At 44.4% G+C, this 25,021-nt stretch overlaps 1 protein-coding gene across 4 annotated transcripts in view; it reads left to right on the top strand.

Annotated features, from left to right (window-relative positions):
• LIN28B (lin-28 homolog B) overlaps window positions 1-25,021 on the top strand; it is a 104,243-nt gene that overhangs the window by 8,317 nt on the left and 70,905 nt on the right. Inside the window, exons 2-3 of one of the 4 annotated variants that reach the window (XM_040599017.1) lie at window positions 2,154-2,202; window positions 9,131-9,312. In XM_040599017.1, the coding sequence (XP_040454951.1) occupies window positions 2,169-2,202; window positions 9,131-9,312 (216 nt within the window). In that variant the 5' untranslated portion in view covers window positions 2,154-2,168. Of the gene's footprint in view, window positions 1-2,153; window positions 2,203-7,828; window positions 8,187-9,127; window positions 9,313-25,021 lie in introns of those variants that run through there. The other 3 variants (XM_040599016.1, XM_040599019.1, XM_040599018.1) reach the window with 3 other exon arrangements.

Here is a 25,021-nt window from a genome sequence, read left to right as displayed (position 1 = left end):
GTATTTCCTATCCTGCAATAATTCCATATGGTGTTCTGTTGCATTATTTTTTGTCTACTGTTACAGTATCCTTCCACGTGCTGTGAATGCATAGTTAAAACAAGGATTGCTTTCAAAGCAAGTAACTTTCTCTCTAAAAACATCTTGCTGTCTAGTACATAATTCCTCAACAGCATTTATTTGGTTATTTGCAGTTAAAAAGGTCACTTAAATGCCAAGATAGTGTCAGAACTAAAATGCCAAAATGTTTTTCTGTTCTGTATAGCATAAGGAGGCAATGGGAGAGTTCACCATGAGCTATTTCAGAGCCCAAACTTGGTTCCATTTAAGTCAGGGACCGATTTCTTAATGGCTTTCAGTAGGATGCAGTAAAATACATGCCAGTTAATTTCACGGAATTGGAATGCCCAGGCTTTTGTACAGTTAACATCCCTTGTGCCAAGTTTTGTGTATTGTATTGGGAATTTTTATCAGAACTGCTTTATAAAAAAATCACATCTCCTTTTTTCTGCGTAATAACCTGATACATTTATGTGACACACTAAAATACATGATGCTTACAAATGTGTTATGAAATGGCAGTACTGGAAACAAGAGTAACTTGAACTTGTGCTGTTTCCTGCTACAATTTTTAAGAGCTTTACTTTTCCCCTTTGAGTCCCAACACCACTCCCCCAAATATTTATTTTTAATCCCTTCATAAACTGAAGCAGACTACGTGCCAAAGCGAAGAAAACAGATCCTTTACTCTATGCTTGCATATTTCATTATGTTGCATAAATAATGCAAGTAAATCCTTAAGACACAAAAGCCACATAGCCACAGGTTGGCAGAACAAAGCAGCAGACACAAGAGATTGGGCTTCAGTGCTTGAAGGTGTAAAAGCAGAGCTAAGTTTAATACAAGGGTGAAGTCTACACAGTTCCAGTGGAAAACTTAGTTACTACAGAAGAAGAGGAACCGAATCGGCTTGCCAGTGCTGTTGCACTGGAAAAGATTGTACCATCATCCCCTTTTCCAATCCCTGGTGTTGGAAATGGCTCAGGATAACTGACTGTAAGGGAAAAGAAGTTAGAGAAATTTGATTTTCATTTGTCTTGGGTTATTCTTCTGGCTTTGCTCACTCCTAGTGGAATATCCCATTTTTGAGTAAGATCAGGATAACTGAGGATGTGCTTTTAAACTGGAAAAAGACAAATCTCAGATTTCTCTAAAGGAGAAAAGAATGGGGCTTATGTCTAAACAGGACAATACTGAAATTCCTTGTTTGTTTTGGATGGGTTTTTGTTAAAGTAGATTATTAAAAAGACAGTGGACAGGCTTGTAGAAGGTGAGTTCATGCATGCTCCTATCTGTTCATCTTTAATAAACAAAACTAGACAGCCTAAGTAACAAGCTTACTCCCAGAGCAAGGTCTTTTCCTTCATGCTTCCTGCCATTTGTGGTACTAATTTTCTGCATGATATTTTTATTGGCATTATGGAAAATTAGCCAGGCCTTGCTCAACTAGATCAAAAGTACACCTTTCACATAGTTTCAATCAAGTTACACATCTGTATTTTTATGACTGATTTTATTCAGATAGAGACCTAGATTTTAATACTATTACATATTATGCTCTGTGGTTATGTAACTGGCATAATTGGAAGCATTTTTCTATTGATGATCATAAATTGGCATTGAGCTACAATTTTGACGATGAAAGAGTCCCAAAGAATTATTGTTTTCTTAAAGCATATACAGAGTATGACTGACTGTTTAATTTGTACAATTTAAGCGTAGTAAAGACAACTGACTAGTTCTTAGGTTACCTATTGCAATTAAATATTGATAAAGGAAACAAACACCTTCCAATATCCTGCAAATCTGTGTCTTTTCCCTCTGTTGTCATCACCTGTGTAGCTCCTTTATGGAGGCTTGGGAAAGAAAAAAATTCAACAGCGGCTGATTTTATCTTGTGCCTTGTTTATCTCATTGCTGTTCTGATGAGCTAGGTAAGTCTCAAACAGTTAATAAGTTTACAGGTCACTTCACAGAGTCAATGCCCTGGCATTTTATGGCCTTCTAATGAGCCGTTAAACTGGAGAAGAGGTAATTAAATATGGTACTCAGGTACAGTGTACACAGTACTGACTCCAGCTCTCTGATTTTAGGTTCCTCAGAAGACGATGAGGTCATTCAAGAAGGTCTCCTCAGGCTCAGGTCAGTCTTCTCTAATAGCATCTTATATGGCTGACTTTGTATCTCTAAAACTGAGGTACTGCAGTACTTGTGTCCCACTGACTCGAATGAACTTAATTCCTGGGGAGGGAGGGAGGAGAATCATTAATTTTGTGCACAAGCTTCAGAGTTCTTGTTTGATGCTGTTTGAGTGTTGTGCTTCTGTAAGACAAATAAACAATTATGTAAGGAAAGTTTTACAGCAGCCTAGGATCAGATACATGTTTTAAGTTGTAGGAGCCCACAGGTCTGTGAGAGGGCTGCAGGGCCACCGCCACCGCACACAGACCCTGGCCACTCACTAGAATTTAACTCCTCGAGTTACTTCCATGCCGCTGTCAGGTTACAGCGCCGGCCGGGCTCACCGCCACGCCGTGCCTCTAGCGCAGCGCAGCCGGCGGCGGTGCTCGCCCGTCCCGCTCCCGCGGCGGCCCCTCCCGGGTGCCCGCCCGCGGCGGCGCATGCGCGGGGCGGCGGGCAGGGGTGCGGGGCAGCGGGCAGGGGTGCGGGGCTCCCCCGCGGCGCTGCGTGACCGACGGGTGGGGGCGGAGGCCGCTCTCGCTGCGCTACGCGCCGGGCGCTCGCCCCGGGCACACCGGGCAGCCACTCCGGCCCGGCTCCCGCACAGCGGGGTGCGCCCGTTGCGGCGGTGGGTAGCCCGGGGGTGGCGCTGGCAGGGGCCCGGTTTACCTGTGTGCTGGGGCCGCGGGAGCGCCCCGTGTCACTGCCGAGCCGGCGCAGGCTGCCAGGCGGCGGGCGAGAGCACCCGTGCGGTTGCCCGGTGGGGAGGAGGGGCGCCCCGCCGGGACGCGCACACCGAGGCGGGTGCGGCTGCGCCGGGTGAGGAGACGGGCTGGAGCCCGAGGCGCGGAAGCGCCCGCTCATCGTCCTGCGCTGGCACCGCGGCAGGTGAAGCGACGGGACCGGGCCGCTGGCCGCCGGCGCGGGTACGTCGGGCGGGCAGCGGCGTGCGTCCGGTCCCTCTGCAAGTGCCGGTCTTCCCGGACGGGTTTTAGCCCTGTCAGACGGGCTCCCACGACGACCGGCTAGAGCCTCCTTAAATCCGCCGGGGAAGCGGTCGCTATCAGTTGCAAATCCACAGCTGAGAGACTGTTAATGTACGTGAGACCACATCCTGCAGCAGAGCTTTCCGAGTGCGTGCCTCCCGCGTCCTGCCCTCCGATCACGCGTGGGATCGGAGCAATTTCCTGCACTTTGTGAATCCCCCTCGCAACCCGCCGGTGCTGCCGGCAGGCGATCCGCGGCGGGCAGGGCGGACCGCGCAGCACGGCGGTGCGGCACCGACAGCCGCCGCGTTTCATTTCAACAGAGAATGTCAGTAAAGCGCGTGTTTGAAACTGCGCTCCAGCCGCTAATTAGAACAGCGGTGCCTGCAGGCTGCGGCGTGAGCCTTCGGCCAGGGCCGCCCCGGCTCCCTGAGGAAGGCGGAGGCGGGCTGGGCTGCGGGGAGCGTGCGCGCCCGCGGGGGTGTCCGCGGCTGGCGCCCACCTCAGGTGCAGCGGCTGAGGAGCGCCGGGGCAGCCGTTGGGGGCTCCCAAAGCCGTGCTCCGGGGGGCAGCCGGCGGGCGGGGGGAGGCGCCTGCCGCGCTCGAGCGGCGATTCCCGAAAGGAGCCGTCGTTCGTACGGGAGCGGTGCGAAGGCTCCGTTATAAACTGGGTAGCTTCGTGCCCCGCGGACGCACGTCGAGCAAACTCCGTCCTTCATCGTCCATAGCCATGGGAAGCGCGCAGCTAGGTCGGAGCTGTTTTGTTTTGTTAAAAAGTTGTTTTTAAACAGTCCTGTGGGAATAACACCGCGGGCAGCAAGACCGGAGCAGGGGAAGGGGGAGAGCTGGGCACGGCCGGCCTGCTCTCCGAAACGCGCGGGAAGGCATGTCGCCACCTCACCCGGTGGAAAGAAACCGCATTTTCTGGAAGTGTTAAACAAAAGCCCGAGGGCAAAGCGTGGCGCCGGGGCAGGGCTGCGGGGACAGACCCGCCGTCCCAACCGCCGCGCCCGCGGGCAGGCAGGGAGCGCGGCCGCTGGGCCGAGCCCTCACGCCCGGCGGGCGCCCGTGTGTCGCCCTCCTCGGCGCCCCGGCGGGCGACGAGCGATTGGAAGCGCCGCCGCCACCCCCGCCCCCCTCCGCCCCCGCCATCCCAGAGCGACACGGCCGCTGCCCAAAGGGAGAGCCCGCGGGCCGGTGGCAGCCCCCGCCCTCGGCCCGGCGCTTCGCGGCGGCGGAAAGGGAAGGCGGTTTTGGCGCCCAAACCCTAGGTGAGAGGGTTTTGGCGGGAAGAGCTTAGCACCGGCGGAGACCCTTGGCCTGAGGAAGCGGCCGGGAAGCCCCCTCCCTCCGCGCTGGGAAGAGCCGGTTTCGATAGAAACCGCGTAGGAAGCACGACGGGCGCCTTACCCGGGCACGGCGGCGGGAGCGGCGCGCGTGGGCTGGCGCTGTCGTGCGTGGGGCGGCGGCCGCGGCGCAGAGCGAGCGGCCCCGGCAAGTGAAGAAGAGGGGGCAGGGGCTCTCCGGCGCCTTTCCTGCTTTTCCTGCCTGCCCGTCGGCGAGAAATGTTGGCTGTGCTTTGAAATGGGAAGTCGCGGCAGCACCCCGAGCTCTGCTTTCAAGTGTAAAACGCGTTTTGTTTCAAATGCACGCGGGTCGGGCGTTTGTTTGGTGGTTGGTCGGGTTTTTGGGTTTTTTTTCTTTGTTTTGTTTTTTGGAGGTGGGGTCCTTCTTTGTTTTGGGGCATAGAAGAAACTAGAGTTAGGACTGTAAAAGTTTTAGGAAGTTGACAAATTGGAAATCCAACACCACTGGTTTTGGTTACAGTTTCAAGTGAGCTCTTGCTGTGCATTTAGGAAGACGATGCTGCAGCTTCCTATGTCTTTACTAAAATTAGCATCAATTTAGCGAAATGTAAGGCTAGAAATACACTTTTTAATATGAGAACTGTATTACCATAAAACTAATTTTTCCACAAAACTGGCTTGTTCAGTAGGGCTTTCTCCCCCTTTATACTCTTGGCTTTTCCCCTCCCCCGATTCTTTGCGAATGAATTTTGGAAGGGTATTAGTGGGTTGGGTTCTTTTTTTTTTCTTTATTTTTCTTTTTTTTTTTTTTTTTCCCGGAGAGTTCCCAGCTGGCAGCAGCTCTCTACCTTCCACAAAACTTGAAAGGCTGATGTCCCTTGCAGGAAATGAATGAGTCGATAACATCTGACACCAGTGACCAGTCCAGTGACCCCAACCTTAATTCCACTAATACTGGAGGCCTGAAAATCTCAGTAAAGACCCTTTGCAAATCCCCCCCGCTCCATTTTACAAAATCTGCATTTATTTTGCAATGTAAGAAATACTTTGCAACAAATATCTTTACTTTATTGAGGTGGTTTTGTAGCCTTTCATTTATTCATGGAAGAACGTATTATGCTGAATTTTCTTTTAACTGAAATTCGCTAACAAGACTTTTTGTCCATTTAAGGAACTCAGTCAACTCGTTTGTGTCTGTTTAACCAATATTCTAGCTTCTAAGGAATTTTTATACCAAACGTCGGTAAAATAAATCAAGCTGAAAAAATAAAGACTTTGAAAACGGTATTAAACAGATACTTTCTGTCTTTTCGAAGGGAGGGGCAGAGAGAGCTCGTATTTTATAAACGTGCCATTCTACAAGAAATGTAGTCTTGGGCACTTCAAGTAAGTGGTTTAAGCTTTTTTTTTTTTTTTTCTTCCGGTAACCTAAATTTCTTGTTCATACTAGAGTTTACGTGTGTTAAAATCTCGTACATTTATTATATATTAGATATCGTCCCGGTCATAAGATCCAAGCATATAAAATTACTACTGATTTAATATTGTAAAATAATCGGTATTGCAAAGGGGGAAGGGAGGTTACGAGCAAAAAGAAATGGTATGTTGCACGAACGAGTAAGGCAGGTCAGTGTAGGAAGTCGACCTCCACTGTTGAAATAACCTATAGGAAATTTACGGTTGAAGACTGCAAAGGAATTTCAGGATTTAAAGCTTCTGCTCCACTTGCCAGGCTGCTTGTATGAGTACACTTTTGCCCACCCTCGCTTCTTTCTAGCAAACGATCAAACCGAGCACCTTGGTATTTCACACAGAAGTGAGGCGCTAGCAGGGGAATTTACGCTTTCCTGAAAGGCAACAAAAGGAGTAAACAGGCCCATGGGGGCAAAGGCGTCCCCCTTAATTGGGCAGACTGATCGACGCCACTTCCCAAGCAACAGCAAGTGCTTTGCAAATGCATAAACCCCTTGTATTCAGGTTCTGCACGGATCGGTTTGTGGCTTTGGCTTTTGTTTGTGTGTGTCCTTGGGATAAGAGAGGATGCTGGGGGAGGGGGGGGATGGAGGGTTAATAAGAAAGTAATTGAGCCCAGGTTTTAACAAGGTATAGCCAATATAGGTTATACAATACTGGATGTAGAGCGATGTTCTGTGAGTAGGCGGTGGTGAGGACAGAAGAGGCAAAACGTGATGTTTTCATACCTTCGTCTGTACCTTTTCACCGCAGGAGACAGGAGAGATGGAAAATAAAACGGAATCTCACCTAACTTCCTAAAAATAATTTTTAAATAAGCGTTTGGCCGTAGGTACGGCGATAGCAAGGGCTCGGGAGCGGCTGGCAGCCGTGTACCTGCGGGAGCCGGAGTGAGCGCCGCTGTGCAGGGCTCGCTCGGGCCGTCACCGGGCCCGTTACACAGTGCACGGCGCTTGTTCCGAGTTGGATCCCCCCCGCTGGCAGCGAAGACTTAGAACAGCAGTCCCCGGTCAGCGTTATTCCTTCCCTCTTTGTCTTCTTCCTTCGGCTTTTTTTTTTTTTTTTTTTTTCCGCCTTCCCCCTCTCTAGCAAATCCCCTTTCTCTGTCAGCCCTCCTCCCTCCACCTCTCCCTCCTGGGGAACAATCGCTGCTGATTGAGGTTCACTCCAATACTGGGCTTGAAAACTGGGCTCTTATTTAGGAAGTCATTAATCACATCCCCTCCCCCGGAAAGAGATGGCGGAGAAACCTGTGAAGTACAATTCCTCGCCCCATCCCCCTCCAGAAATGTTTTGAAACGCTAAACCCCCGCACATTCTGGGCCACATTAAGGTGATACCGCGTTTCCGGCGCGCTTTTAATTTGAATGCGAAATGGGTTGTAGCGTGCGGCACACGCATGTACCGCGCACGCATGCACACCGCGCACCCAGGACACGCGCACACACACGCAGGGAGAGGCAGATTCCACCCCCCACTCCCCCCGCCCGGGACCCCGCCGTGCTGCGGGGGCTCTGCGCGGCTTTTCCTCAGGTGGACGCGGGGAGCCGGTGATACGTACGCCCGTGTTTTTCGCAGACGGTAACACAGACGCCTCCCAACACTGTGCATGGCAATACACATGCGTGTGCCTCGCGTGCGCGTACCCCACCCGGCGCGTGCACGGGTACCCTCAGAACCCCCTCGCATGCGTGTGTGGCTCTCGGGGCTGCACCCCGGACCGCACGGACCTCCCTGCGCGCCTGTGCATGCACGGGAGTGCAGACACCCCAGAATAATACGTCATCTCGGCTTCCCGTAAAGGCGCGTGCAGATTAGCTATCGAAAAAAAGACGCGTTGGAAATTTCTTGTTCATTCATAAATTATTTTGGTGTGTCAGCGTGGTTGAAATGGCGATTGGCTACTCCTGCCTCCTGCCAACCCCTTAAGGATCCGATGTGAAATTAGTAGCAAGAAAGCATGTAATTGACCAAGTCACGTGTGCGCAGGGGGCCAGAAACGGAGCGAGAGAGAAGGGGAAAAATCAAAAGAGGGAAAGCACATTAGACCATGCGAGCTAAATTTGCGATCGTTCAAAATCAGGATGTTAGATTAATGCAGAAGACCACTTCGATCCACAGGGAAAGTTTTCATCTCACGAGTTTGGAGCAGAGGGCCCGTGGGGCAACATGGCCGAAGGTTAATTTTCTTTTTCTATTGTTTTACTATGATTTTCGCTCGCTCGCTCTCTCCCTCTTCCCCCCCCCCCCCTCCCCCCCCTCCCCCTTTTAACCCGACTATGCATTACCCTTTTTTAGCAGCTCGCGCAAGGGGGCTTTCTCCAAACCCATTGTTACCCGGCTCAGAAACTGTTCCGTACCGCCCACACCGATTCACAACTTGAAAAGCTTTCAGGGGGCTATTGTTTGAATTGTTCCTGTTTGATTAAGCACAGTTGCAGTGGTGGGATGAGAAAACGGCCGTACACCTGTCCCAACTTTAATCGAAAGTTTATTCCAAGGAGGGATGGATACACGTTGGAAAATAGTGGTTTCGGCGCTGCATGTGCAATAACCAGTTGTGCAATCTACCCAATTTTGCTCGTTCTCTCTCCTCCACCCCTCCTCGGCCGGCCTCCCCCCTCGCCCCCCGGTCCTGCGCCTTGCGAGGAGAGACTAATTGGGCTGAGAATTTCTCTTGAGAAATGGGATCAGTCTTAAACCAGCAATACTCAAGTAAAGTATCGCGTTCTGTGCTGTAATGTGGCTGAAAGATGGAGTTAAATGGAAAAATACACGTATGTACAGAAACGTGGGCTGCCCTGGGCAAAGAGAGAGGGAGAGCCTCCGTACGCAGTCTTTCCTCTCTGTAACCTCCGGTGATTTTATTTTTTTTACGTATTTTGGTTGAAGGTTGTTTATTTTCGCATTTAGGAAAAAATAACCGCTTTTCGCCGTTTGCCTTTTGATTTTGTTTTGTTCGGATTTTTTTTCCCTGTTTCTTCCGCAGTAACTCCTTTTATAGTGGCAAAAGGATGTTACCAGAATTTAACTCTTTGCTTTGCATCTTGTCCCCCCTTCCTTCTTTTTCTACTCCCCCCCCCACCCCCCACCCCCACCCCGCCTTTCCCTCTTCCTCAGCAGGGGCGAGTAAAGGTGGAGACGAGCCCGGGAAGTTGCCGGAGCAGGAAGAAGAGGAATCCCAGGTTTTGCACGGAACCGGCCATTGCAAATGGTTCAATGTGAGAATGGGATTCGGGTTCATCTCCATGAGCAACCGAGAGGGAAGCCCCTTGGAGTCTCCAGTTGATGTCTTTGTACACCAAGTAAGACCCATTTTTGTCTTCCATCTCAGCCTGCCACATTATTTGAGCTCAGTGGCACTCCAGTTTCATGTGAAGAGAAGTAACCTATTTTTCCTAGGTATTTAGGTACAGCTATAATGAAAAAAGTTGTCTTAGGTACTGGTTTTATTGGCAGCATGCAATTTGAATAAATAAGGTCGTTAGATTGTGCTTAGTCTCTGTGGACAGAGATTTGTGCAAAGGGATAATGTTATTTCTTTGTATCCTCCTGTTTGGTTAGAAACTTCAGTGCTTTTTATTTATTTTCAAGTGCCACACTTTTCTTTTTAACAAGGTTTATGATTTGTCACCAAATTTGATTTGATCAGGAGCAGATATGTCTTTCCTTGGAAACTCATTTAGAATTAGGCTTGGAAAAGGATAAATAAATGTTGGTTTTCCTTCAGATAACACTTGAATACAGTTTTAAATGCTTTTCTTGTAAACCTTGAATTACTTTTTAAAAGCTCATCTGAGATTAGTTAGTGAAATTAAGGCATAATTATAGTGTTATTTTGCAGTAATTCAGACTTGAGAGTGTCCCTGTGGTGATACACGGAAGCGTACATGTGGTTTGGTTAGTTGATTTTTAAATACCCCTTCCTAGGAAAAAAAAAAGTAACGATTGAAGAGTCAGACTTAAAAAAGCAGCATCTCTGCAAGACTGTTGGGGAGAGAAGTAGCATGGGGCCCTTGATTCTGGTTTTTAAGCACAGCAGCGTGAATGAATGTGGAAGCTGGTGTGAATGACTTGATGCAAAGGAGTTGCAGATGGCAGATAACATACAAAGTGATAAGGTTAAGGGAACTTTTCCCAAGGTCTGTAGCATGGTTTGTGAAGCAGCAGCATGTGTAGACCTTCCCTGGTCCTTCTGCTAGTGTCCAGTTGCAACAACGCTATTTTGAATTTCACCCAATCTCTACTCGGTGATCAGAGGACAGAAGAGCAGTGAGAGGTAAAGAGACCATTTTGGGTTTGGCTAGGCCATGTTAGGAAGGGAAAAAGGCATCTTAACTTTTTATGTCGTTGTCCATTTTCTATGACGTTTGCAATGACGGGGCAGGGGAGGTGTTCCATGATTATAGTGATTCCCTTTTAATGTTCCATTTGAGGGCCCAGTCTTCTTTTGTGGTAACTTTGATCAGGCTTTTTTAAAGAATACGCCTTTCATTAGATTAATAAAAAGGTGACTGAAACTTAGAAAGAATGCTGCTGCTGTGGCATGTTGCCTTACTCCCTGTGGTGGGGGGTGTGGATTTCTGATCATGCGGTCTTACATGTACCCTACGCCCAAAGGCCTGCACATCAATATCAGCTGCTTGCATTTGGAATTATGTACAAAGTGTAGAATCCAACAGTGAACTTAAGAAATTCTTAACATTTCCTGCTTTGTACTGGCATATGAGGTGCCCCTCTCCTTTGCTGCTTTTTCTTTTTAGAACCGAGTGAATTAAATACTTACCAAAGAAGTAGTATTCCTCCTGTTTTACCCCCTTTCTTCCCTTCTTTGTACCTTTCTAAATTGTGAAATTGCTCATTACAGTTCTATAAATTTACTTTCTAGATAAAAAACCTTTTTATTAATCTAATTGTATGTTAATATGTGTCATTGGTTTTGCTTCTTGAAAAATAGAAACGTTTGAGGCAGAGCAGTGTAGTTAATAAAGAAGCGCATTTGGAAACAAGGATATTCTTAGACCTGTGGAAATAGAGAAGTGTTAAACTGCATGATAACGTGATACATTTCAGTAATACTAGACAAGGTGTGCTGTTGCATAATGGAGAGTAGTCATAGAAAATAAAAAAGTATGTGGTCAATTTGGAAGTTGCTATTCAGTTTTGTCTCTTTAAAGGAGTGGACAAAAAGGAAATATTAGGCAGGTTTGTTTACACTTTAATAATCTACAATTTATCAATATCCTTAGGTTTTTAAGGCATATCACAGTGTAAAATGCAATGAAAAATAGATTGTTTCATTGCACATAAACTGTGCATCTCAGTCATTTTGAGTATTATTTAGAGCTATCTATGTCTTACTGAGTGAAGTTGTTAGTGTTCTGCAATGGATTGCTCTTACAACAAAGAAAATATGTTTCTTACCTTTTTCTTTCTGATGAAATCTAGGATTATACATAAACTTCATGGTGATGTGAATTTTCTTTCCATCAGTCAAAAGCAGAGTTTTTATGTTTAATGTAATGGGGCAAAGCAGTATCTACTTCATTTCAGAGTACATTTTAGATCATTTATATTGCTATATGGGCTGCTTTGTGCTAGCTGGCTAGCTGATCAGTAGTAACAGTAGCACCCAGAGCATAAAAATGTCTTTAAATCAGTAATGTTATTTAACAGTGCTGCTTGCACAAGAGTCTGTTGCCTGAACAGTGATTGGACCCTATTCCTATTAGTTTCATTAGTTTGAAAAATCTAGTCATGTGAAAAGGCCTTTGCAAGGCAAAGATGTTATTTTATTAATCTGTTGAAACAAAATATTGCTGTTCAAAACTGCTTTGGAAACACTTCATCATTTATTTAAGTGTGGGCACAGTGTTGCATGCGTTCACTCATTCTGCAGTGTTTGTAGTGACTAGTTTAATTTTATAGAATCAGCAGAGGAAAGAATCTTCTATCTTATTTAGTTCAAGGCCTCCCAAAGCTAGCTTGAACCCTGCAACAGTATTTTTACTTCCTTATCTTACCTTTTCTTGGTGAGGCTATGCCCAGTATAGAAGGTCTTGCTATGAGCAAAAACTTACTGGATATCAAATCAAAATTCCTGTAATAGTTTAAGCTCGTTCGTTATAAGTTAGACTTTTGAGCTTGCAATAAATAATCTTGCTTTCTTTGTGGAGTTCCCCCTTGGTTGTGTGCAATTATAGACATGTGCAATTATAGACATGTTTTTCTAAAGTCAGTGCTTCACTGATTGTATATGTTGATATATTTTTAGAGGAGGATGAGTTTGTTTGGACTTCTGTTCCCCCTCACCCAATCAAAGTTCTGATCATGAAACCACTGCAGTATTGAGTTTTTAACTCTAGCTTTTAAGTCCTTCCTTCAGCACTAATCATTTGGATTGATCTCTGAACTACTTTCAGGTTGTTGTTACCCTTCTGGTTATGAGGTACCTAGAACTAGATGCATTATTTAAGGTAGAAACATGTCAGCCATTATATATGTGCGTCTGTGCATGTGTGTACAATGTAAATAGGATACACTTACAAACATCTACACTCTTGTCCTTTTTTGGCTTTATTCTGATACAGTTTATATCTTTCAGTGATGTGTTTGAGTCATTCTGTGTCATGTAAAAAAAAAAAAGTCCGAAAAACTATTTAATTTTTCAGAGACAAGCCAGGCCCAGTGTAGCAATGCCTAGTCCACTGTGTTTCTTCTACAAAATATGAAGAGTAGCAATGTTAATCCTTTGTAACTGTTAAATCCAAGGAACATGCACCTTAGTGAATTTGGTTCAGTATTGTCATTTGCACTTTTAATAGGTTAGAATGGAATGAATAATATAGCTTGTTTCTCATTTATGATGTGAATTCTGCACATAGTTACGTGTAAACAGCTCTTGTTAAATTATAGAGAAAGATCTATTTATCAAAGGGTAAAACAGGCTGGAGAGGTGAAGGAGTGAAACCTCTTGTGGTGCACATGGAGAAAGGTCTTCATTGCTAAGAACCCAAGAAGAGCTCAAGCTTTCACAAAATCAGAGAAACGGATGATGTTAAATGTTTCTGCATATTCAAAATTGTACATGCACTGTAGATACATACAGCTTTTGGGGAGTAAGGCAAAAATGCTGTGGATTTTCTTATACACATTTTGTATGGACTAAGGTAGAAACGTGTATGTTTTCCTTTGTGTGAAGCACAGATGTTAAAGGCGATAATGAAGAGTAGGGTGCTGGATGTAAACAGATGCAATTAAATACTTGTTTGTGAATATCAAGGGTTACAATTTTATGTTCTGAGTAATTTTCAGAATGTTTCAGGATGAGATGGATTGTTCAGTTCAGAAGACATTTGTTTGGACCTGGCTCTGAAGTACAGAATTCTTACTGCATTAAGGGATTGATACAGGATTTCTGAACTGGGACCTTAAACATGATCCTTTTTTGGGATCTGCTTTTATGAGATGGGGAGAGGAAGGAAGGGAGGAGCAGCACACAGGAGTTGGTGTATTTTGTTTTCTCATTAAAAGGAACATGGTTGGTTTGAAATTTTTCTCTTTCATCTGAAGTTTCTTACTGTTGCTGCAAGTTACTGTTATTACAAGATTTGATAAAAATGGAAGAAAGCCTTTTTTCTTTCACTGAGTCCTTTTGTACTGCACTATTGTTTGTATATTACAAATTTTGCTTTTATTATTGCAAGTACCTGTAATGAAAGGAGGAGGGAACATTACTGAGACTGTTCAGTTATGATTGTAAACAGAAGAATAAATGGAAAACTGTATACGTAAGCAGCATCTGAAAAGTCTTTTCCCTTTAATTTGACCCAGCATCCTTTCTGATGATGAATCAGATGCCTATTCTTTAAATTCCTAGTATTTTACCCACAGTTGAACTACTTCTAGCATAAAGTTGGGCATGGCATGATACACTGAATGCTGACTTTCTTAGATTGTGACACATGTGATCCTGTCCTTTTGCAAGGATACATTCATTCATCTAGCACGTCTTTTCCAATTCTGCATTATTAGGAGCCTGTAAAAAGCTACTTAATTGCTCAGGATAACTGGAAGTTCTGCGCAAGCAAGCGGGATCAATATTATGTTGCTCCTTATTGTTAAATATGGTAATAGCAATGCCCATTTGAAGTACCAAAAGTCTCCATACAGAGTACACTATTACAAACTTGTCATCTTTGACTTCTGCTGGGGACCAGGCAAGCCCAGTCCTAATCAAAACAAAAGTGGCTAGCAGGATTTAGAGAGGGAAGCTGAGGAAGGAAGTGAATGGGGAGTAAATGTGTGTTTGCAGTGAGCATGTGTATCGGAGATCTGGCAGAGATCAGACCTACACTAAAGATGTGGGTGTCAAAGTCTGCTCAGCAGCCTCAATGCTTGTAGAATCTGTTAAGCGTAACTGTTGGAGATCCAGAGCCAAGCTTTGGCACTTACCAGTTGTGTTGGAGCATACAGAGGAAATTGTCTTTAAATTATAGGGACCACAGATTTGTGGTATGGAGTGGTACAGCCTTGTTTGGGATTATTTTTTTTTAATTATTTTTAATTTATTTTGGCTACTAATTAGGCCCAGTCCTACATTTCAGGTCCTATTTGTGGACACATAGGCAGATGGGAAAATACTTCACTGAGGGCTTAATGGTTTAAGATGGTTGTCTGAAGAAACCTGTAATTTAGTATTTAAATTATGGAGTTACCATCTGTGGAATAGATTTCATCTATTTACATCTAAAGCCAACGTTACAGTGCATTTTTATTGATAGATGTAGGTAGCATTTAAATGAATGGGAAGTCCAATTAAATGTAGATGGTTTTGAATCGGATCAGAATTTGATGAAGTTGTTCAGCTGTTAAATTTTGATAAGTAAAAATCATAAGTGGCTCAAAGACAGAGGCCTGCAATGGACTATTTTGTCTCGAGAGTGATTCCTCTCTTTGGCAGAGCAGTAAGTACACCCTTTCCAGAGCATACTAGCCTCCTTTTCTGCAAGACTGAGGAAGTTGTGCACAGGGGTTGGGATACTGGAAGGAAGAGGGTATTTTGTCTGGGGCACAAACATAAGATATCAAAGCAGATACATGAACTGAAGCTAAAAGGAAATGAATTGTTAAATTGGGAAAAATGTTGTTATGGTTGCTTGTCCTGGTTTGCAACTACATTACTGAGGGTAGTAAGTATATCTAGATTGTAGAGTTTTGCTTTAGACTCTTTACAAAGTATACTGCCACGTAAATATTTTTTAATTCCTCTTCCTTATGTAACCCATCTCAGTACAGGCCTGTCATCTTTCTGCACTAATTATCGACAGGAGTAAAATTAGGGTCATCAGTTTCTACAAAGGTGTATAAAAGTTACCATAAAGGTATAATTTAAGTAAGATCCTAGGAACCTAGAAACCAGAGGGTAAAGACCATTCGTGATGTTTCTTAAATGAATACAAAGAAATAAGGACATACTGTTTACATTTTTCATTCTTTGTATTTAAGGGTGCTTTTTTTCCTCCCCTTGTGTTAAATCAGCTGAAAGTTACCATAACTGATAGAAAGATACTATGTGATACTTAGCTCTAAGGGACAGTTACCTAGGTCAGGTCTGGACAAGTTTTGCTTGCTGGGTATCACTGGTGAAAACAGTGAATCCTTAAATTGCTTTTACATCAGCAAAGTATCAGTAAACACCTCTGCATGGGAGGTGGGGAATTGTTTCTGATTCCTTGAGCATATTTAGTTGAAGAAATGGTGCCCAGGCTTTTCTTCAGATTATTCCAGCTGGTCCTGAATTAAAATGGGGGGGGGGGTTAATTCCTTGGGAGATGGCCAGAAGGAATTCCAGATCCCCACTCCAGAGATGGCTCAGCTGCTTGCAGAGCAGCTGTGGAAACTGCCACAAGTTTTACAGTCTGCTGTTTTAAGGAAAACTGGCACTGATTTTGATTTTTTTTTCCTAACATGCAAAGCTGTAACATGCAGCAGGTCGGCAGCTGCTCTGCAAGCAGCTGAGTTGGCTTTGCAGTAGCAGTGTGGTGAACAGGTGGAGGTTGAACCTCCTGCAGCCACCCTTCTCAGTGGGAGTTCTACAGCCATGATTTTACTTTTACATTTGGCAGCAGTGCTGCTGTTTAAGTTAGCTTCAAGAGCTTTAATAGCACTCTCCCTGTTGGGCTAGCATAAGTGCTTGTGAAGATGTGTGGCAAATGCAGCTGTGGAAATTGTGGTTTTCATAACTTATTTTTATCACTTCTCATATTGGAGAAGCCCTGTGATCCACACAAATAAGGGTGGACAGAGTTGGCACCATGGAAGAGCGGCCAAGGATGCAAACGGAGAAGCTGCCAGGGTGAGGTGAAGGTATAGGAGGAAAGAGAGCTGGAAGCTGCTGTTGCAGAAATGTGAATGAAACTGTAGTCTCCTCTGGTGCAAAATAGCAGAATACTGGTGTTACCTTCAGTTGGGGATGGAGAGACAACGAAAGAGTTGGTGACTTTTCAAGGAAAAGGGCACTTGTGGGTACTGGAATGAGTACAAGCTTCTGAGCTCTCCTTGGGAGTGAAATGTTTGAGGAATCTTTTTGGGGTCACACTTTGATCTTACACATTTCTCTTTCTTGCCTTACTGATTACAGTTAAGCTGTGGCATTGAAATATATTGAATTGCAGTTTTCAAACTCACTATTGACAAACCAAAAAAAAAATTAGGAGGGATTTTTGATTCATAACAATAATGTGTGCTTTTTACTACTACAAAACAAAAGTAAGTATATTTACAGGGCATGTTCATAATAATTTGGATGTATCTTTTTAGCAGATAGGTGAGAGTTTAGTGAAAGTAGTTGATACTGTGAAAAGTGTATAGCTCCTTAATTATTCCATATGTATAACTTCGAAAATTAAATACATCAATGCATTTGAAAAGTTTTTTGTCTGAGAGTATGTGAAATATTCTTATTTTATTATCAGTGCAGGAGCCAAGAAAATCACACAGATACTTTCTACTCTGAAGTTCTAATGTAGTGCTAGAATTATATTTTTTGGAAGGATGGTGGCTGAAATGTTTGTTTTGGTTTTGTTAGCATCATAGGTTAGTATTTTCACCTGTTAAAATTGTTTAACAGGTAAAATCAGAGCAAATGCTCAATGAATATAATCAATATTTGGAATGTATGAATCTGTGTACAAAATCAAAGTAATATTCCATGACTACTACAAGATCTTACTATGCTTTGTTAGAAAACACTACTGTTGTTATTACATTCAAAGTATGTACTTATCGTGAACATAGCTGGTAGTGGCTTTCCCATCAAAGATAATCTGTTCCCAGAGAGGCCCTCTTCTAATTAGTCATGGTAATTTATAGGAATGCAGTGCTGAGGTGTTCTGGGATTTTTTCAGATTGCTTTTATTATAGTGCCACTTGAGGCTACTTTAACATTTGTGTTATAACTTTCTTTGTTTATGGTTATATAAATACATGTACCACAATAATCCCTGGGCTGAAATTGAGAGTAAAAGTGATAGCCCTTGTGTACTTTAAGTTGACTAGAATAAACGTGAACTTGTATTTTTTCAAATTACAGGTGTCTTTAAAATCTCTTCATAGTGCATGTGTGCTGTAATGTGAAAAATGTTGTATTTCACTTTACAACTGTGTTTTGCAAGCTAGTAATCAAAATCTTGGTTGGTTTTATGGGCTATTTGTAATAACACAATCTTACTGGAAATACGGGATTTTAAAAAGCCTCTGCTGACCACGTGTAGAAATTTTGGAATATTCTTAGACTTGTTCTATTAGAAATAGAAATACATAGAAGCTTTAATATGGAATGTACCTAATAGACCCAAGCTGACTTCTGTAGGCTTTGGATTAGAACCCCAGCTACTCCCTGTGATTAACAGATATATATTGCTATCTTAGCCTGTTTAAGTACCTGGCCTAAGACACGTAGATTGCACATCTTGAGATTTAGCCCTTGTTGACAGTAAAGTGGAACAAGATCAAAGAATTATTCACAAACCTGTTTGCTATGCTCTCCTACAGATATTAAAAACAATAGTACATCAGGTGAATGGAAATTTGAGAATCATTTCAACAGTAAACAAAAACTCATCCTTAATGTAACGAAACCATGACATCCCTTCTTTTCTTGTGGCTATTACAGACCTGATGAGCTAAATTCTGTTCAGTCTTCTCACGTGAAGTGGTCCCATTGGCCTGTGAAACTTGTTCAATAAACTGGACAGCATTAGGAATGGATTTTAAGTCTCTTATATCAGTGCTCTTACTGGAACTATGCAGTTTACATCCTTTTGGTTTTGTAAGCATGCTTTTTGTGTGCAAAAACTTGAGGGCCATATTGTGATCTGACTTGTTCCCTGTACAGTGCCTAAAATTGTAGGGTAGTAAACTAGGGTTTGGGTCAGTGCTGCATAATTAAAAGTTAATTTAAAATGATACAACTTGAAATAATTTGTATGCATGAACTTGACATTTATGTAACTTGTATATACTTTTAACAATATGTAGCATATTTGTACTATGAATGTATGATATTTAATGTCTTGCCTAAATTTTCCTGACCCACTAATCTGCCAGTCTGCTTTGATGCAAAGTCCTTGGGCTGCTAATCTGGGTTTTTTCATCTTCTTGAAACATTGCTCAGTCCCAAATCATTCCCTCACAGGAGGAAAGAGCGGTAGAAGTAGTACGCGAAATGCTCCCAATGCGAAAAAAGCCCCTCGCTATGGGTGCAGGCAGGTTCTGTTGAAGGGGAATTAAGTTCATGGTCTAAGTGAAAGCCTTGAAGCTTTGGGGTCTTGAACAGCTATTGAGTAACCTGCAGACAGTTGGGGCCACCTGTACAGGGCTTTTGATTTCTGGCCAGGGTAATGGATGTGGTAGGCGTTGGAACTTTGTAACTGCAGTACTGTGTTTCTGTGTTCACAAGGGGAAGGATGGGAATCCTCCTGGCAGAGACCTTCACGGATCTGCCTTTTTCCCAGGCCCCTACATTTGGGATGTAGAGATCCTACCCAGATACAAGGGAGAGCGCTGACTGGTGGGGAGGGGGAAGCAGCTGACCCCTCTGTTCCAGGCAGGAAGGAGTGGACAGTCTACAGATTTGGAGGCATAATACAGTCCTCAAATATTTGTAAATGTAGTTAGTAAAAAAGTTTCCGTTTCACCACATTGCTTAACTGCTCTCTGCTACAGTGATTAAATTCCCATTTGGCTGTGCCAAACCTGCTTTGTTTGTCGGCTTTGTTAGGTTTTGGGTTTTTTTGTGTGTGTGTGTTAATTAAAGAAAGCATGTTAGGTTTGTAATAGCTGTTTTATATGAATCAAAATAACATCTGTGTAATGTTATCACGTAGTATATTTTGCAAAATCTGTTTAATGGATGGGAAATGTAGAGTAGAAGTTAACCCTGTAAGAAATGTGTGGTTTCTTGTGTAGGGGGTCTGTGTGGCTGTAGCAGGCACACTGACTTTAACTAACAGGAGGTTCAGCAGGGCATCCTGTTCATTGTGTGTGATTCTGGTTTAGAAACTATTGCAACCTAGAAACAAAGATAAAAGTAAAATGATTTCTAAAAGCGTTTTTAATTGGCTTCGGGAATTGGTGATAATTGTTAAAAGACAGACTTTAATTGTAAGGTGATTGATCTGGATGTGAAGCAGATGCATGAATAAACAACATAAGAAATGAACAGGTTCTTCACAGATAATTTTGCATGTTACCATTGACTTTAAAGGACTAGTCACAAAGAGAGGACTGTGGGATTGAACTGTAGATAATAAGAAAGCAAAAGATTTTAAAGATGCATTGTCAAAATGAAAATCATATTCAAGTTTTTCAGGCAGAAATATAGTATATCTGAAGATCAAATCCTTGTTCAGACTAAATTGGAAGAGGATTTTGCTAGTGTTAATTCATGCTTTTGCAAACACTCAATGCAGCAGTAAGTAACACATCTTTAACTAAGGAATGTTTAGTTCTACTGGACCATAGTCTATCCTACGCTAAGTAGGCTATCAGATTTTCCTCTTAGTGATGCTTTCTCTTCCTCAAGAATTAAGAAAAAAAAATTACTAAGCATTCCAAAATCTGATTTATCTGTTTTGAAAATGCTTAAAATTATTTAAATTCAAAACACTCTAGTTGAGAAGGTTCCTATGGCTACATTGTCTTCAGTAGAAATTAGCAAAGGCTTTTGTAAAAAATGCATTTTTCATTCTATGCTATGTCTTTGCTTTCAATGACTACATTAACATTTTTGTATGACAGCAGATAGTTTTCAAAATTAATCTGCAGTCTGCTTTGAGCAACTAAATCACATTATGTTTAATAATGTAACTGGTAGATTCAGTTTCCCCCAAGAATTTTTACATCAATCTTCATTAATTTATTTTCATGAAGCAGTTACATATTTTTTTAAATGGCAGTTATTTTATTTTTATGATATAGTAGTTTCTCTTTTACTGACAATTATTGATAGTTTATTGGAAAGTGGTAGCCCATTCCATGCTTATGTGGGTTTATAGTTAGTCATCTTTACACAGATAGTACTTCTTCCTTGGATGATCATTTAACTGGTGACAACTGTAAATGGACTAGGATTGTACTGTTAAAATGGCTACAGCTGAAGCACTGTCATTTTCCCAAAGATTAACTATTTGTACTGTTCGTTATTTGATAGTATAATCGATGTTTAGTATTTCTGTGATCTCCTACATAGTAATACAGTTTTTTCATATGGAAATCAGTCATTTTTTAAAATTATATAGAGAGTAATACTATGTTTGTATAGTTATAATTTGTCTTCCTTTTATCCATATGTAATTTATATTTATTAATAGTATAATAATAATATTTATTACAAGGGAGCTAAACCAGCACTGACCACAATAGGTATCATGAAATGCACATATACTATAGTATATTCTCTTGAGAAGTATTGAGGTAATTTTCATAAAATGGTTGATTTTTGTTGTAGTGTGTCAGAGTTTAAGATTATTAATCTATTTGTTAAAAAAACTAGTAAACCGTAGCTCAGTGTTTGTTTTCTCCTTTCATTTGACATGCATCTTGAAAGCAGGGTGTATATTTTAGTTATGCTTCAGGGACCAAATGTTGCTAAGAGATGAAATGTTGAGCCAGGTGAAATCAGTGAAATGGTTAGCAAGAAGTTTCTTTCGATAGGTGTGCACATGTTTTTTCTGATAGTTTCATTTGGAGCTTAGATACTTCAAACAGAAAAGTTTGTGTGTATAAATCATCATTCAGTGTACTTGTTTTTACTATGTTTGCGAGTGCTTCCCATACTTTTAAATGCCCCCCAAAACTAATTATATCATGGTATTATTTGTATGAACTTATCATATATGAATGTTCATCTAAATTTCGTGCAGCACATTCAGCTGTACCATGTACATCAAGAGAAATGTGACTCCTCTTTTTCGGGGGCAGAAAGTACTGCATTGGCTTCCTTTGTTCATTTTCACCAGGGTCTTCATTAGTTTAAATGTAGCTTTGCCGTTTTGTGGACAAGTTTGAAATTCCTGGCATTTCAAGTCTAAAAAAGGACTAACTTGGCAGACAATTATTTACTGATAATATGTAAGAGAATAAAAATGTGTACTGATCTGTGGCTTTCTCCACTGAAGTTAACATGTAGAAAGTTTAGTATGGGGGTCTTTGTTGTTTAATTCCAGCAGTTTAATAAAGTTAATCTGAATTTGTATGTCTTGCTAGCACATTGTTCTTCTGGTCACACATCTCATTGCTAAATTTTTAAAGATGATGACCAAAAAAAGCAAAATTATTTCCTTTTATTAACTCTATATGGAAGTAAATTATCAAACAATAAGGGTGCATACTAAAATATCTGAAAGACAGTAATCCTTGCTTCCTTTAAAAATTCCTTTGTTGAAAAATACTGATTGCATTATTATAAAATAATTTTGACACCTTTACTGGGAAAAATATTTTAATGTCAAAAGCAGAGGTTCAGATTTTGAAATGTCCGGTTTCCACAAATTTGACTAATTGTACAAGGAGCTTTCTGGCAACAATGTTGCTATTAAAATATTGCTGCTAAAAACCTACCCTTCGGACATTAACAAATGAAATTAGCAACACTGATTTAGACAGTATGCAAAAAACCACAATAAAATATTTACTATGAATTAATGCAAGATCTCTTAAATATTTGCATACAAGCTTCATTTTCATCTTCTACAGTGTTCATGCCTGTTTCAGGAAATATGTTTAACAGTGCAGGTCAGTTCGGATTCTGTGGCATAAAGGAATGGCAGAGACCAATGCTGATTGTAACAGCGGTTTTTACATTTGTCAGTCCCTTTCTGGATCAGTGCATTGCAAATCCATATAATTAGTATCTAGAAGGGGCAAAAGTAAAGATTCTGGGTCTTAATTTTTCCGCTTGCCCGGCTATTGACTGCGGTGTTACGGTTGGTGCGGATGGAGGAAAAGCTGTGGTCTTGCAAAGAACAAGCGATGATATTTTCTCGTTTAGGTGTTGTATTTATTGTATGTTCAGTTGGTAATATTCAAGTTGGGCAGGTTGTTTCTCATGTAAAAGTTGTCTGGAACTGCTTGGGTAAGGAAGGCGCTGCAGGGTAACGCTGTTGGTGGCACCACTCTTCATTTAAAACCGAAGTGAACAGAATCGTTGCAAAAAAATTGTTGTTGCTGTTGTTCTTAGGCCTGCTTTTATCCAAGATTGCCACTGTGAACATAACAGCAAAAAAATGACCCCCTACAGTGAACAAACCACCTAAAATCCTGTTCTCATAAGTTTATAAAACATAGATTGAGTGGCTGATGTCAAGATGGACGATTCACTTCTGCTCGTTTTCGTGCCGGTGGCAAAACAGGCGGGATGACTGTGGGGTTTTCTCTTTTCAGCGTAGCAGCGCAAAACCCGTCACTGTTTTTAATGCTTTGCTAAAGCATTCAGGTGGGCCATCATCAGGTGTTTGGAAGTGAGGTGTACTGCCGTTTCGGGGGGCTCTTTCTGCAGGCCCCGGCCCGGCCCCGCGGCCTCCTTAATGGCCGCCTCCCCCCGCGTCCCGACCGGGAGGAATTTGCACCCTGGCGGCTCAGGTTGCAGGCCCTCCGATCAAACCGGGGAAGCCAGGGTCAGGGCTATTCATTGCCTATCGCTTCCTCGGGCCATTTATAACGCGGTCCTCCCCTGGTAAGTTAACTGTGGCCCAAGGAAGTGATTGATGTGAAAGATTCAAACGTTTTCTTTTTATTACTCTCTTAATGCGGTTTAAATTGTGGGTTTTTTTTTGAAAAGAACAGCTAATTTAGCATGCGGTGCAGAACCGGGAACGCTGGTTAGTATCTTGGAGAATCTAAATAATAGATCAAAAATAGCTACAGGAGGGTCTGACTTCTTGGGGGGGGGGGGGGGGGGGGGGGGGTGCGTCCGAGGTCAGGGGGAGCTGCACCCGGTTTTCCCAGCCAGGCAACGCCATGTACTTGCCGTCTGCAGGCGTGCTGCCCTGGGGGTGGCTGGAGGGCCGATTTACCAAGTGAATGTACAGCAAATGCGAATTAAAGAACTGGCAAATATATTCCCCTCCTCCCCCCGGAGGTTTGCTGCTACCTATACGGGCACTTGGCGCCATGGTGGCATCTGTTTATACGGGGCGCTATGGAAGACGTAAACACTTCTAAACAGAGCCGAGGTTAAAGCGCGCACCCAACGCTTTGTTCCTATCCCGGCACGCCGCGCAGGAGGCCGGGCCGGGCCCGCCGTCGCCGCACCGGGCCCGCAGCAGGCGCGGGGCTGCCCATCAAGATGGCGGCTGGGCGGGCGGCCCGGCCCGGCCCGGCCCGGCCCGACCCGGCGGGCGCGCCCCACTGCGGCCCCCGCCGCCCCCCGGCGCGGGCACAGGCTCCAGTCGCCAGTAGCGGCCCTGCGGCCCGCAGGCCCCACCCCGGGAGGGCGGCCAGTGCCACCCTTTGTTCTGCGCCCGCGGGGTCCTGCCCCTTCCTCCGCCCCGCCGGAGGCAGTGCGGCGCGGGCGGGCTGCGGGTGCGGCGGCTGCCACACGTGGGCCGGGCGGGAGGCACTGCGCGGCCGCTCGACGCACCGGGCTCGGCCCGCGCCTTGCGGCTTAACGGGGTTGGAGACGTGAAGCTGCGGCGAGGCTCTGCCGCCTCACCGCCGCCTCGCCCGCGGGGTGGTCGGTCACCTTGGGAGCTCTGGGCAGAGGTGGCGCCCGGCCTGCCCCGGCCCGGCCTGCCCCGGCCCGGCCTGCCCCGGCCCGGCCTGCCCCCGGCCCGGCCTGCCCCGGCCCGGCCTGCCCCGGCCCGGCCTGCCCCGGCCCGGCCTGCCCCGGCCCGGCCTGCCCCGGCCCGGCCTGCCCCGGCCCGGCCTGCCCCGGCCCGGCCTGCCCCGGCCCGGCCTGCCCCGGCCCGGCCTGCCCCGGCCCGGCCTGCCCCGGCCCGGCCTGCCCCGGCCCGGCCTGCCCCGGCCCGGCCTGCCCCGGCCCGGCCTGCCCCGGCCCGGCCTGCCCCGGCCCGGCCTGCCCCGGCCCGGCCTGCCCCGGCCCGGCCTGCCCCGGCCCGGCCTGCCCGTCTGCGTGGTGGCAGAGGGATTGCCCAGCTTGGGGTGGTGATGTCTTCCACACCCCCTTCACACTCACAGGGACTTTGAACAGGGGAGCAGCCTCCCATTCAGCAGCATGTGAAACTTGAGCGAATTGTGGTGTTCGTTTGCTTAGCTGATGCTCAGGAAAAAGTACAGGGTGGGGGATGAGATGTGGTCGGGCAGACGGTTAGGCACTTGGTAGTGTCTTGGACCTCTCCGTTAGTAGCCGGACTTCCCCTCTTAATGTTCAAGCAAAACATGCTACTGAGTAACATGCTGTGTTGAAGTAGTCTTGTTTACAGAAATATTTGAAATTTTAAAGTGAATACATGTTCCCCAACAACCAGTAATTTTTCTTAAACTTGTTAGAGC

The sequence above is a fragment of the Falco naumanni genome, chromosome 6 (assembly GCF_017639655.2).
Source record: "Falco naumanni isolate bFalNau1 chromosome 6, bFalNau1.pat, whole genome shotgun sequence".
NCBI lineage: Eukaryota > Metazoa > Chordata > Aves > Falconiformes > Falconidae > Falco > Falco naumanni.
Note: the sequence above shows the minus strand (reverse complement) of the source record. Positions and strands in the feature narration are given on the sequence as shown.